The sequence below is a fragment of the Moschus berezovskii genome, chromosome 28 (assembly GCF_049115385.1).
Source record: "Moschus berezovskii isolate FMDL1 chromosome 28, NW_MosBer_1.0, whole genome shotgun sequence".
In the NCBI taxonomy this organism is placed as follows: Eukaryota; Metazoa; Chordata; class Mammalia; order Artiodactyla; family Moschidae; genus Moschus; species Moschus berezovskii.
Window position 1 is genome coordinate 21,372,815 of NC_142487.1, and position 15,789 is coordinate 21,388,603.

A 15,789-nucleotide genomic window follows, 5' to 3' on the forward strand; every position below is an offset into this window, starting at 1 on the left:
GTGCTGCACTCAATATGCCAGCAAATTTGGAAAACTCAGCAGTGGCCACAGGACTGGAAGAGGTCTGTCTTCATTTCAATCCCAAAGAAAGGGAATGCCAAAGAATGCTCAAACTACCACACAGTTGCACTCATCTCACACACTAGTAAAGTCACGCTCAAAATTCTCCAAGCCAGACTTCAGCAATATGTGAACCGTGAACTCCCAGATGTTCAAGCAGGTTTTAGAAAAGACAGAGAAACCAGAGATCAAATTGCCAACATCCACTGGATCATGGAGAAAGCAAGAGAGTTCCAGAAAAACATCTATTTCTGCTTCATTGACTATGCCAAAGCCTTTGACTGTGTGGATCACAATAAACTGTGGAACATTCTGAAAGAGATGGGAATACTGGACCACCTGACCTGCCTCTTGAGAAACCTGTATGCAGGTCAGGAAGCAACAGTTAGAACTGTACATGGAACAACAGACTGGTTCCAAATAGGAAAAGGAGTATGCAAGGCTGTATATTGTCACCCTGCTTATTTAATTTCTATGCAGAGTACATCATGAGAAACACTGGGCTGGAAGAAGCACCAGCTGGAATCAAGATTTCCAGGAGAAATATCAATAACCTCAGATATGCAGATGACACCACCCTTATGGCAGAAAGTGAAGAGGAACTCAAAAACCTCTTGATGAAAGTGAAAGAGGAGAGTGAAAAGGTTGGCTTGAAGCTCAACATTCAGAAAACAAAGATCATGGTATCTGGTCCCATCACTTCATGGGAAATAGATGGGGAAACAGTGGAAACAGTGTCAGACGTTATTTTTTTGGGCTCCAAAATCACTGTGGATGCTGATTGCAGCCATGAAATTAAAAGACGCTTACTCCTTGGAAGGAAAGTTATGACCAACCTAGATAGCATATTAAAAAGCAGAGACATTACTTTGCCAACCAAGGTCCGTCTAGTCAAGGCCGTGGTTTTTCCCGTGGTCATGTATGGATGTGAGAGTTGGACTGTGAAGAAAGCTGATGGCCGAAGAATTGATGCTTTTGAACTGTGGTGCTGGAGAAGACTCTTGAGAGTCCCTTGGACTGTAAGGAGATCCAACCAGTCCATTCTAGAGGAGATCAATGCTGAATGTTCATTGGAAGGTCTGATGGTAAAGCTGAAACTCCAATACTGGCCACCTCATGCGATGTGTTGACTCACTGGAAAAGTGTCTGATGCTAGGAGGGATTGGGGGTGGGAGGAGACAGGGACGATAGAGAATGAGATGGCTGGATGGCATCACCGACTCGATGGACATGAGTTTGAGTGAACTCTGGGAGTTGGTGATGGACAAGGAGGCCTGGCGTGCTGTGATTCATGGGGTCGCAAAGAATCGGACTCGACTGAGCGACTGAACTATTAACCCACCTGGGGAGTTCACCTTTCAGTGTCCTATCTTTTTGCCTTTCCATACTGTTCATGGAGTTCTCAAGTCAAGAATACTGAAGTGGTTTGCCATTCCCTTCTCCAGTGGACCACATTTTGTCAGAACTCTCTACCATGACCCATCCATCTTGGATGGCCCTACATGGCATGGCTTGTAGTTTCATTGCGTTAGACAAGGCTGTGGTCCGTGTGATTGGATTGATTAGTTTTCTGTGGTGTGGTTTTCAGTCTGTCTTCCCTCTGATGGAGAAGTGTAAGAGGCTATAGAAGCTTCCTGATGGGAGAGCCTGACTGAGAGGGAAATTGGGTCTTGTTCTGATGGGCGGGGCCATGCTCAGTAATTCTTTAATCCAATTTTCTCCCGATGGGTGGGGCTGTGTTCCCTCCCTGCTATTTACCTTGGGTGAAACTATGGTGGAAGTAATGAAGATAGTGGTGACCTTCTCCAAAAGATACCATGCATATACTGCTACACTCAGGGCCCCAACCCAGCAGCAAGCCACCACTGACCCACACCTGTGCTGGAGACTCCTGGACACTCACAGGCAAGTCTGGGTCATTTTGAACATAGGTGTATAATTATCTTTTTGAATCTCTGCTTTCAGTTCCTTCAAGAATATACCCAGGAGTAGAATTGCTCGATCATATGGTAATTTTACTTTTGATATTTTGAAGGACTGCCATATTGTTTTCCATAGCAGCTGCACCAGTTTATATTCTCACCGCGTGACTGCTTCTTCATCTTCTTCATTTAACATCTATGGTCAAGCATAGTGACCTTCACTTTCTTCAGGTTCTAAGCTCACTCTTATTCTGGAGGTTTTGTAGTAGTTATTCTTCCTGTCTATAAAGCTTTCCACCCTGAGGTTTACTTGACTAACTCAGATCATCCTCCTTAGATTCTTCCATGGATACCTTCCTCGGTTCAGTTTTATCCTATATCTTATCTTTCTAAGACCTCATGGTTTCATTGTTTAATCTTAAATTTTTTAGCCTTATGTCCCCCAAAACTCTATTCCCAGTACCTAAAACTGTGACTGACCCATTGAAAACGCACAGTAATTGTTGAAATGTCACTGCGATCAGTGATCAGTCTGGTAAATTTCCCTAGCCTGCTATGTGTGAACCTTACTCATTAGTGAAAATCTGTGTCATCATTCAGAGAATAATAATTATTCTTTAGAAATAAATAAAAACAAGGCAGAATTCATAATTCCATAGTCAATCAGGAATGGTAGTTAAACTAGTCATCTTGACCCTCGTAGAAATATGCAGTCTTGTTAATTTTGATGTTTCAGGCAAAATATGTTCTTTGGTTTCAAATTATTTCAGTAATTACCTTACTGCTTCTCTGTGCTTTAAATATTCAGTCTTCATTCTCGAGGTATTTATAAAATCTTTCATGAACTTGCAGACAGCAAATATTAGTTTTGGTCTTCAAAGAGTACTCACATCACTTACCTTTCATAGCAAATTTTATAAATCATTGTTTTACAATTCATCCCAGTAGTAACCACTTTCATAGTCTGTAAGCTCAGTTGTGTAAGACAAAATTCATGCAGGTGACATAAAAGGAAATTTTTCTATCTTTATTTTGAGAAGTGAGTACGTAGGTACAAATGGGTTATTCCAGATTATAGGCCATCTCCTAACACATTTATCTTTATGGTGAGGTCATACATTTTCAATGACATAAGTCTAATACTTGACAGACACCATTCCTTCTGGCCCAATGATATTAATTGTGTGCTAAGAGTCCATTAAATGTTTAGATGAGAGGTAGTATATACTCTTATGTATCAACACACTTTTTTTCTTATCATGTCAAAAAGTATTTAAAGGTTTGGATCTAGGATTGAAACTCCTCTTATGAAGTGAAGATTAAAGATGAGTCATCATGAAGATTAAAGACAGCCCCTCTTCTTCAAGAGCCTGTTTATGCAATCATTTCCAGGGTATCCTTACAGCTTTGACAGATATAATTCTGTGGGTATTAATTTAACTAACTTTCAGGGGAGATGCTCTATGGCTTGCAGAAAAACAGATAAATATTTATTCTGAAAGTACTTTTTTTTTTTTATTTTGAAAGATGTTGAATGTTGTCACCCAAATCATTAGGCTTTCCTATTATTTTGAAAACGTCATATATGAACATCAAATGGGATTAGACAGATTGTCTTGTTGTTTCAAAAATTAAGCAAAAGCTTCAGATATGCCAAACAGAATTCGTTGGAGAATCCATTACACTGCAAGGACACTGGAGAGCCTCCTTGGCAACTGGGTCAAAAAGTATTCATTAATCCCCTTCATCTCTTTTATTGCTTTCACTTAGAGTTTACCGTGAGAGGTTCTTCTCAAACATTGTGTTCTGTTGTTAAAGTTTATATACACAATTTGAGATGATTTTTTTTACACCTTTACATATTATATCTTTGGCAACTTCCTGGCAGACCAATAGTAGCTTATCCTTTTTGTTCACAAATGAGTATCGTCAAAGGAGAAGATACCCATTTAGAAGATGGAGTTGATGTAGGATCTTAAAGCTGTTAGTATGATATCTACTTTAAAAACTTCAGTGAAAGACATGCTTCCATATATCACTTAATCCAGTAGAAGATTTTGTTGAAAATGGATGAAACTGGTGGTGGATATTGCATCACCTTTTGCCTTACACCAAGGAGAAAGAGGAAGTGTAATAATACCATTAATCATCAAATTCTCTTACGTATTTAACATGTGTTACCTTCAGAGCTTTTCACTTATGAAAGAAATAACATACACAGACAGTTTGAATACAGTTGAAATCACTAAGATTTTTTAGTACTTATCAATTGTCAAGAACTGTGCAAAGCACTTAATGAACTATTAAAGTTTAGATGGGGAATATTCTTTCTTAAATTTCTTCCTAGAGTTCATGTTTGATTTTCAAAGACTAGGCTACAAACGCCTGTATTAAACCTATCAAAATATGTATCACAGTATATTGTAACTGCCTTTTCTCTTGTCTGTCTTTCCCATTAAACTATTAATACAAATGCTGAGAGTACAGGTTTTATGTCTGCCATATTTGCTCTCCCGTAATCTGATCGTCATGAGTACCTAACCTTTGTACCTCAAATCTGAGAGGCAATTTAGTAGTATTTATTAGAATTATGATCAGTGTCCAGAAAATACCTCATTTCTTTAGAGATAGGATCATAGGGAGCATGGTGATATAAAAATCAGAGTGTTACTTTCTTAATTTGCAACACAGTCTCTTTAAAAATTTTTATATCAGGATAGCAAGTGCGTTTTCTCTCTAGTAGCTAACATCAGTTGGTTCTATTCAAGACCGGAGTGTTTCAGTACTTTATTTCATTAAATCTTCTCCCCACCATATGAGACCCTTACTATCTTTACCTTTATTCTGCACATGAAGAAACTGTGACTTAGAGAGGATAAATCAGGTTTTAAGATTTCATATCTCATGAGTATCCAACACAAATTTGAATGCTTCTCTTGATTACTTCCAGAGCTCAAGCTTTGATTCAATAAGTATTTGTAATGCCAGTTTAATTCATAGGTAAACTCAGAGAAGATAACTTGAGAAGGACACACAGCTAGTAAATGCAAAGCCTAGTATTAAACCAGACGTGCACACTTCAGAGTCTGTGTGGCTTTTATCCAAACCACTGTCTCATTTCTTTAATAATAAATACACTTTTCACAGATGCAATAAACCATGGGTCAAGTACAATCCCATTCATGCTGAGCAAATCATGGCCCTAAATTGTTTATCCTGACAGTTTCTCAGGAAAGGACTGCTACATTTATTTTCATCTCTAGTTAAATCAGAGTAAATAATCCTTGGGCAAGACAGTTTTTGACATTTCATTTCCCTTTCTATTATTCTTATATCTGCCTTGATTTTACCCCTTATTAATGATACCTAAGGAGAAATATTTTGCCTTATCATCCTGTTCATGGACTCTCACAGCAAGAATACTGCAGTGGTTAGCTATTTCCTCCTCCCGTGAAATTAATTTTTTAGACATGAAACTAAAAAATGCTTGCTCCCTGGAAGGAAAGCTATGACAAACCTAGACAGCGTATTCAAAAGCAGAGACATCACTTTACCAACAAAGATCTGTATAGTCAAAGCTTTGGTTTTTTCAGTAGTCATGTACAGATGTGAGAGTTGGACCATAAAGAAGGCTTAGCGCTGAAGATCTGATACTTGCAAATTGTGGTGCTGGAGAAGACTCATTAAATCCTTGGACTGCAAGGAGATCAAGCCAGTCAGTTCTAAAGGAAATGAACCCTGAATATTCATTGGAAGGACTGATGCTGAAGCTGAAGCTCCTATACTTTGGCCACCTGATGCAAAGAGCCAACACATTGGAAAAGACCCCTATGCTGGGAAAGACTGAAGGCAAGAGAAGGGGGAGGCAGAGGCTGAGATGGTTGGAGAGCATCACCAACTCGATGGACATGAGTTTGATTTAACCCTGGGAGATAGTAAATGACAGAGGAGCCTGTTGTGCTGCAGACCATGGGGTTGCAAACAGTCAGACATGACTTAGGAGAAATATATGAGAAAAAAAGAAGCTTAAGGAAAAAAAATCTGTTAGAAAAAAGATATGTTTTGGCCTCCAATTAAAATAAATAAATTTTTTAAAAATTTCAAAAAATTGAAAAAAAAATGTGTGATGCTGCAGTGCCTCTGGAGGGAATTCAGTATCCTCTAGTGCTTAAATTCTGTGAAAGTCAAACCAAACGTGGAAATCACATCAGAGGCTGATACCGGAGGAACTTGGGCAATAAGTGATGCACCATTTGAGGGTCTGTGGAACATGATATTAAGCCTTGTTTAAGTGGTATGTTTTACCGTGCCCTGTGTTCTCATATAAAAGATGCTGATGGTGCGCCTTTTGAATTCTAGAGTCTCAAGTTCCTGACCAGCCAAGCTCTCTTCATGTGAGGCCCCAGACCAACTGCATCATCATGAGCTGGACCCCTCCCTTGAACCCAAACATTGTGGTGCGAGGTTACATCATTGGATACGGCGTCGGGAGCCCTTATGCTGAGACAGTACGTGTGGACAGTAAACAGCGCTACTATTCCATTGAGAGGTTAGGTAAGTAGCTGTGAATTTTCTTCTCTTAAGGAAAAGACATGATTTATATTTAATTATTTTCTCTTTTGGAAAATTGCTCTTTAGAATTCAATGTCAATTTATTACAGATGTCCATAACTCTTTTTCTACCTATCAATCTACTCACTTATACTTCTGTACACATACATGCATTTTTTTTTTGTCTGGACTTTGAGTTGGGGAATTTTATCTAGATACATACAGAGTAGTGGGTGACCTGATATGTACCCTGCCTGTGTGTCATAAGAGTACAGTGCTTTGGAACACTTTTGTTTTCTTTTTCCTCTGTCAATGGAGACTTCTAATCTTAACAGTTCTTACAAGAAGAGTCAGCATATTATTTTTCTCACTAGAAAGTTACTGTTGACTTTTCTTTAACTTTGAATTATATAGTCACATTATCTTTTTTCCCAGTAGTATTTATAGACTAAACTTGGTGGCTATCATGACAAGATTTTATAAAAAAGAATTTTCAATCAAGCCAGTAACTTGGAGCAATCAAACTCCTCTCCACATGTCTTCCTGGTCCCTCTCAGTTCAAGTTCTTTTACTGTGTTTTACCTCATTTTACTGAACATAATAATTCTAATGTGATGTTTCTGAATTCATTGAAAATTTGTTTATTCAGAGAGAGTTAACATGTATAAAGTTTTCATATTCCTTTTATATTAGATTTTCCATAATGCAATAAGAGATTATATCATTGGCCGAGGGAAATAAAATGAATCTATGTCATATGTAGGGTGCCAGGAAGTTAAACAGTTGTCATAAAGCAGAAGGCAAGTTGATTCTACCTGTTGATTTAACATGATATTATTTGCACTGAAGTACAGTGACCTTCTCAGTGGAAAGGCAACCTGATTGGATTGCTACTTATTTGCAATGTCTCTCAGAAACAGAGCATTTGTGATGAGAAGCCTGATTTGAATTTGAATAGCTAAAATGCAGCAACAAGGAACGGTTTTGTCAGTGCTAGAGGAAATCTGCACTGACCCATTCTCTCAGTAATTGCTTCGAACACTAACAAGAGGAGCACCTTCTGCAAATCCGCACAATTTTAGTTAGCTTGGCATTTGGAAATAATATTCCCTCCATCAGTCCCTGAGTTTGAATGCAGAGGCAATCACAAAATTCATACTTTATGGCCTTCAAACCTACGTCAGGGGACTCCGATTTGTCCATTATTCAATATACCACACCCTCTCTGACAGCTCTTCTTCTCGATGCCACGCAGCGGAGGGAGAGAGGCCCAGGGCAGAACACAGGCTCTCGGGCAGTGAGGCCATGCTGCCAATGCACAGTGGAGTCGTGAAGGAAAGCTGCATTGTTTCACCATGTGCTGCTGATAATGGTGCTTCTTATTACAAGGAGACTCTGCCATGAGTTTCCAAGTCTAGTTAAGTTGAGGCATTTGAGAGATTAATACTGTGGCTGCTGCTGCTGCTAAGTCGCTTCAGTCGTGTCCGACTCTGTGCCACCCCATAGACAGCAGCCCACCAGGCTCCCCCGTCCCTGGGATTCTCCAGGCAAGAATACTGGAGTGGTTTGCCATTTCCTTCTGCAATGCATGAAAGTGAAAAGTGAAAGTGAAGTAGCTGAGCCGTGTTCGACTCAGTGACCCCTTGGACTGCAGCCTACCAGGCTCCTCCAATCCATGGGAGTTTCCAGGCAAGAGTACTGGAGTGGGGTGCCATTGCCTTCTCCATAATACTGTGGCAGATCTTTCCAAAAGCTTAAAAAAGAAATTTTTCCATTGTTAGATAACGTTTTAAAGAGTTAGGAAAGCTGATAAAGGTAAAAATGGAATAGGAACCTGTCTCAATGATAGATAAACATGAGTATGCACGGTAAAACTTACCTGAAAAGAGAAATTACAGACATACAGCCACTCCCTCCCCCCGCTGCCACACACATATGTATTTAAATTCTTTTGAAACTTTAAACATAGTACCATGTCTTAACATAGGGTTTCCCTGGTGGCTCAGAGGGTAAAGGATTCACCAGCAGTGCAGGAGACCTGGGTTCGATCCCTGGGTTGAGAAGATCCCCTGGGAGAAGGGAATGGCAACCCATTCCAGTATTCTTGCCTGGAGAATCCAACGGACAGAGGAGCCTAGTGGGCTCAGCCCATGGGGTCGCAAAGTTGGACACAAATGAGTGACTAACACTTTCACTTTCATGCCTTAACATAAAATGTAAAATAGGTGTTTTATCAGTATTGTTCCACTATCTCCATGGTTATACAAATAACCTGGTATTCTTTTAATATGAATTTCCATCACTTGGCCAAAATATATGTTAAACATAGCTGAAGTTCTAATTTTTAGAAAGATAAAAGATTCATTCGAGTCTACATTTGAACTCCACGAAGAAACCATCAATGTTTTATTTATTCTATTAAATATTAAAATCAGCATATCAGTTTTATAGTATTTTTTAAAAAGGTATTTAAAATGAAGTTTTAAAGATTTTAATTGAGACATTTTATATGAGACTTCCCAGGTGGCTCAGTGGTAAAAAATCTGCCTGCCAAGCAAGAGACACGGGTTCGGTCCCTGCATTGGGAAGATCCCCTGGAGAAGAAAATGATGACCCACTCCAGTATTCTTGCCTGGAGAATTCCATGGACAGAGGAGCCTGGTGGGCTACAGTCCATGGGGTCTGGATGTGATAAGACCAAAGAGCAGCAGAACAGCATGACAGTTTTACAATTAAAAATAAATTAAGGAAAGTTGCAACCCATTTAAGCATAGGGTCAGCCATAACTTGATATCAAGAATTGATATCATGATTGTAATTTAGACTGTAAAAAGCTATGTGGTTTGCAACTGACCAGTAAACCTCCTCTTTTCTTTGGTGAGAGACCAGAGCTTTCAAATAGCGTTTTGTTTATCAGGTATAGTAACTCACTGTTTAGACACCAGGCACCATGACCTGCATTAGGGCTAGAAGTACATGACCATTTTGGAAAATATCTAATGTTGCCTGTTTTAAAACAAAACGCAGCTTGCCTAATCCAGGCATAGAGCTTCATTAACCAGTGTTTATTATAATTAATCCTTTGAAATTTTCCTCCTTTTTAGTTCAAAAGTCCTAATGTCAACTTTGGTGTAAACGCATGGTATAGATCCATGATATCTGAATTCTAGCAATGTTCCAGTTCAGTCACTCAGGCCTGTCAGACTGTTTGTGACTCCGTGAACAGCAGCATTCCAGGCTTCCCTGTCCATCACCAGCTCCTGGAGCTTGCTCAAACTCATGTCCATTGAGTCGGTGACGCCATCCAACCATATCATCCTCTGTTGTCCCCTTCTCCTCCTGCCTTCAATCTTTCCCAGCATCAGGGTCTTTTCCAATGAGTGAGTTCTTTGCATCCGCTGGCCAATGTATTGGAGTTTTAATGTTTAGCAAAGTTAATTTAAAATTCTGTTCCTTTTGAAAAGAATATTTACTATCTAAAAATCTATTGATCAATTTATCCATTAATCACTTTATCTTTTTTTATAATTTTTTAAAAGTGTTATCTTTAGTTGAAGGGTAATTGTTTTATAATATCGTGTTGGTTTCTGCCGTACAGCCACATGAATCAGCCACAGGTAAACCTGTGATTCAGGCTCCTTCCCACCTCCCACCTATTTACCTTTGCGGCACTATTTTTCTAGATAATGAACTAGAATGTATACAGAATAATATATAAAGTGTACAATTTACTGAGTTCTTAAAAGAGCTTTATTGAATTTTAACTCACATACAATATACTGTGTAGTTTTAAATTTCTTCTTTAATTTCTCTCAGCAGTGTTTTTTAGTTTCAGAGTAGTTGTTTTGTTGTCTTGAATATTTTTGTTAGATTAAGTTCTAAAACATATATAAATATAGGCTTCCCCAGTGGCTCAGCGGTAAACAATCTGCCTGCACTCCAGGAATCGCAGATTCCATCCCTGAGTAGGAAAGATCCCCTGGAGGAGGGCACAGCAACCCACTCCAGTATTCTTGCCTGGACAATTCCATGGACAGAGGAGCCTAGTGGGCTATAATCCACAGTGTCACAAAGAGTCGAACACAACTGAAGCAACTGAGCAGTTCTTTATGTGTATATATATGTATGTATATATATATATATATATATATATAGCAAACAAACTGGCAAATTGGAATTACAAACACATTTGTAATTGGAATTGGAATGAAAACTGACCTTTTCCAGTCCTATGGCCACTGCTGAGTTTTCCAAATTTGCTGGCATATTGAGTGCAACACTTTCACAGAATCATCTTTTAGGATTTGAAATAGCTCAAGTGAAATTCCATCACCTCCACTAGCTTTGTTTGTGGTGAAGCTTCCTAAGGTTCACATGACTTCACATTCCAAGACGTCTGGCTCTAGATGAGTGATCACACCATCGTGATTATCTGGGTCATGAAGATCTTTTTTGTACAGTTCTTCTGTGTATTCTTGCCACCTCTTCTTAATATCTTCTGCTTCTGTTAGGTCCATACCATTTCTGTCCTTTATTGAGCCCATCTTTGCATGAAATGTTCCCTTGGTATCTCTAATTTTCTTGAAGAGATCTCGTCTTTCCCATTCTATTGTTTTCCTCTATTTCTTTGCACTGATCACTGTGGAAGGCTTTCTTATCTCTCCTTGCTGTTCTTTGGAACTCTGCATTCAAATGGGTATGTCTTTCCTTTTCCCCTTTGGTTTTTACTTCTCTTCTCTTCACAGCTATTTGTAAGGCCTCCTCAGACAACCATTTTGCTTTTTGCATTTCTTTTACTTGGGGATGTTCTTGATTCCTGTTTCCTGTACAATGTCATGAACCTCTGTCCATAGTTCTTCAGGCACTCTATCAGATCTAATTCCTTGAATCCATTTGTTACTTCCACTGTATAATCATAAGATATATGATTTAGGTCATACCTGAATGGTCTAGTGGTTTTCCCCACTTTCTTCAATTTAAGTCTGAATTTGGCAATAAGGAGTTCATGATCTGAGCCACAGTCAGCTCCTGGCCTTGTTTTTGCTGACTGTATAGAACTTCTCCATTTTTGGCTGCAAAGAATATAATCAATCTGATTTCGATATTGACCATCTGGTGATGTCCATGTGTAGAGTCTTCTCTTGTGTTGTTGGAAGAGGGTGTTTGCTATGACCAGTCTGTTCTCTTGGCAAAACTCTATTAACCTTTGCCCTGCTTCATTCTGTACTCCAAGGCCAGATTTGCCTGTTAATCCAGGTGTTTCTTGACTTCCTACTTTTGCATTCCAGTCCCCTATAATGAAAAGGACATCTTTTTTGGGTGCTAGTTCTAGAAGGTCTTGTAGATCTTCATAGAACCATTCAACTTCAGCTTCTTCAGCATTACTGGTTGGGGCATAGACTTGGATTACTGTGATATTGAATGGTTTGCCTTGGAAACAAACATCATTCTGCCGTTTTTGAGACTGCATCCAAGTACTGCATTTCAGGACTCTCTTGTTGATTATGATGGCTACTCTATTTCTTCTAAGGGATTCTTGCCCACAGTAGCAGATATAATGGTCATCTGAGTTAAATTCACCCATTCCAGTCCATTTTAGTTCACTGATGCCTAAAATGTCAACGTTCACTCTTTGCCATCTCCTGTTTGACTGCTTCCAATTTGTCTTGATTCATAGACCTAACATTCCAGGTTCCTATGCAGTATTGCTCTTTACAGCATTGGACTCTACTTCCATTATCAGTTAAATCCACAGCTGGGTGGTGTTTTTATTTTGGCTCCATCTCTTCATTCTTTCTGGACTTATTTCTCCAGTAGCATACTGGGCACCTTCCAACCTGGGGAGTTCATCTTTCAGTGTCGTATCTTTTTGCCTTTTCATACTGTTCATACTGAACAACATAGTGACTGACATTCAATTCAGTGTGAAAGACAAAAGTGTTAACGCCTGGATTCAGCTATAATGGAATGCTGATTAGAAAGTCTTGAGTGGGAGAGTTAGATTCATTCAGCATGAACCCGGCTTCCCAGAGAGGAGTGAGGAGAGAAAAGATCATTTTATGAGATCATTACTCTGAATGAAGAATGGATTTTATTTTTTTATGTGTTTTTTTTTTTTTGCAGTTAATGCCTTCTAAACCTAAAGGCATTTTCTAGCATTGTTTAAGGGCAGCCTTTATTAATAATACATATCATTCTATTTGTAACTTTTTTCTCACTTTTTACTCCCTGAAGTCCAGAGTAGATACATTGTCATATAGCTGGTGAGTTTTCTAAGGCTATTTGGAATGGTGATAGACAGGGAGGCCTGGCGTGCTGTGATTCATGGGGTCGCGGAGAGTTGGACATGACTGAGCGACTGAACTGAACTGAACTGAACAATAGATGAATACTAATATGAAACAAGAGAGGAAAAAGTCTTCTCAATAGAATAATGATTATATATATAGAGAGAGGATTATATGATTCACTCATTCCACCAGCATTAAACACAAGAATTCAATCAAAAACTTTTCCTCTACCTTGTCTGATTTTCTAGAAAATATTTTATTTGGTTTAGAACAGTCTAGATCTCTCCTTAGCTTTCCATGTCAGTTGGTATTTATAGACAAGTATTCAGCGCATTTTTTCCAAGGACTTTACAAACACCAATCTATTCCTTCATCATCCCCATTATTTTACTATCAATACATCCCAATTTTATAAAAATGAAAGATAGCAAAAGAACTAAAGAAACAAGAAAAGTTGAAGATATTCTTTGGATAAGACTGAATTACATTAACACACTTGGATAAACATTATCATGAACAGCAAAAATCAACCTGCTAGGCATGGAGAAAGAAAGCTGGGATCAATTTTGAGCATGATTAGGACTTGCACTGATTAGGACTTGCACTAGAACGCATTACTTCAGGGAAGTTCTGTTTCATGGCTCAGAGGTTAAAGTGTCTGCCTCCAATGCAGGAGACCCGGGTTCGATCCCTGGGTCAGGAAGATCCCCTGGAGAAGGAGATGGTAACCCACTCCAGTATTCTTGCCTGGAGAATCCCATGGACGGAGAAGCCTGGTAGGCTACAGTCCACGGGGTCGCAAAGAGTCGGACACAACTGAGCGACTGAACGGAATGGATACTTCCTAAGGTGTTCTGGCAGAGTTCAGTTCAGTTCAGTCAGTTCAGTCACTCAGTCGTGTCTGACTCTCTGCGACCCCATGAATCACAGCACACCAGGCCTCCTTGTCCATCACCAACTCCCGGAGTACACTCAAACTCATGTCCATTGAGTCGGTGATGCCATCCAGCCATCTCATTCTCTGTTGTCCCCTTCTCCTCCTTCCCATAATCCCTCCCAGCATCAGAGTCTTGTCCAGTGAGTCAACTCTTCTCATGAGGTGGCCAAAGTATTGGAGTTTCAGCTTCAGCATCAGTCCTTCCAATGAACACCCAGGATTGATCTCCTTTATAATGGACTGGTTGGATCTCCTTGCAGTCTAAAGGACTCTCAAGAGTCTTCTCCAGCACCACAGTTCAAAAGCATCAGTTCTTCAGCGATCAGCTTTCTTCACAGTCCAACTCTCACATCCATACACGACCACGGGAAAAACCATAGCCTTGACTAGACGGACCTTGGTTGGCAAAGTAATGTCTCTGCTTTTTAATATACTATATAGGTTGGTCATAACTTTCCTTCCAAGGAGTAAGCGTCTTTTAATTTCACGGGTGCAATCACCATCTGCAGTGATTTTGGAGACCCCAGAAATAAAGTCTGACACTGTTTCCACTGTTTTCCCATCTATTTCCCATGAAGTGATGGGACCAGATGCCATGATCTTCATTTTCTGAATGTTGAGCTTCAAGCCAACCTTCTCATTCTCCTCTTTCACTTTCATCAGGAGACTTTTGAGTTCCTCTTCACTTTCTGCCATAAGGGTGGTGTCATCTGCATATCTGGGGTTATTGATATTTCTCCTGGCAATCTTGATTCCAGTTTGTGCTTCTTCCAGCCCAGCGTTCCTCATGATGTACTCTGCATATAAGTTAAATAAGCAGGGAATGACAATATACAACCTTGACATACTCCTTTTCCTATCTGGAACCAGACTGTTGTTTCATGTCCAGTTCTAACTGTTGCTTCCTGACCTGCATACAGGTTCCTCAAGAGGCAGGTCAGGTGGTCTGCTATTCCCATCTCTTTCAGAATGTTCTACAATTTATTGTGATCCACGCAGTCAAAGGTTTTGGCATAGTCAATGAAGCAGAAATTGATGTATTTCTGGAACTCTCTTACTTTCTCCATGATCCAGCGGATGTTGGCAATTTGATCTCTGGTGCCTCTGCCTTTTCTAAAACCAGCTTGAACATCTGGAAGTTCACGGTTCACATATTGCTGAAGCCTGGCTTGGAGAAATTTGAGCATGACTTTACTAGTGTGTGAGATGAGTGCAATTGTGCAGTAGTTTGAGCATTCTTTGGCATTGCCTTTCTTTGGGATTGGAATGAAGACTGACCTTTTCCAGTCCTGTGGCCACTGCTGAGTTTTCCAAATTTGCTGGCAAATTGAGTGCAGCACTTTCACAGCATCATCTTTCAGGATTTGAAATAGCTCAACTGGAATTTCATCACCTCCACCAGCTTTGTTTGTAGTGATGCTTTCTAAGGCCCACTTGTCTTCACATTCCAAGATGTCTGGCTCTAGGTCAGTGATCACGCCATGGTGATTATCTTGGTCATGAAGATCTTTTTTGTACAGTTCCTCTGTGTATTCTTGCCACCTTTTATTAATATCTTCTGCTTCTGTTAAGTCCATACCATTTCTGTCCTTTATCGAGCCCATCTTTGCATGAAATGTTCCCTTGGTATCTCTAATTTTCTTGAAGAGATCTCTAGTCTTTCCCATTCTATTTTCCTCTACTTGTTTGCATCGATCACTGAGGAAGGCTTTCTTATCTCTCCTTTCTATTCTTTGGAACTCTGCATTCAGATGCGTATATCTTTCCTTTTCGCTTCTCTTCTTTTCACAGCTATTTGTAACGCCTCCTCAGATGACCATTTTGCCTTTTTGCATTTCTTTTCCATGGGGATGGTCTTGGTCCCTGTCTCCTGTACAATGTCACGAACCTCCGTCCAGAGTTCATGAGGCACTCTATCAGATCTAGTCCCTTAAATCTATTCCTCACTTCCACTGTATAATGGTAAGGGATTTGATTTATGTCATACCTGAATGGTCTAGTTGTTTCCCTACTTTCTTCAAGTTAAGTC

The 15,789-nt window shown here is 39.6% G+C and overlaps 1 protein-coding gene across 1 annotated transcript in view; it reads left to right on the plus strand.

Annotated features, from left to right (window-relative positions):
- Positions 1-15,789, plus strand: part of DCC (DCC netrin 1 receptor) — an 887,682-nt gene that overhangs the window by 658,167 nt on the left and 213,726 nt on the right. Inside the window, exon 15 of the mRNA XM_088833422.1 lies at positions 6,342-6,536. Within this exon, the coding sequence (XP_088689548.1) occupies positions 6,342-6,536 (195 nt within the window). The remainder of the gene's footprint in view (positions 1-6,341; positions 6,537-15,789) is intronic.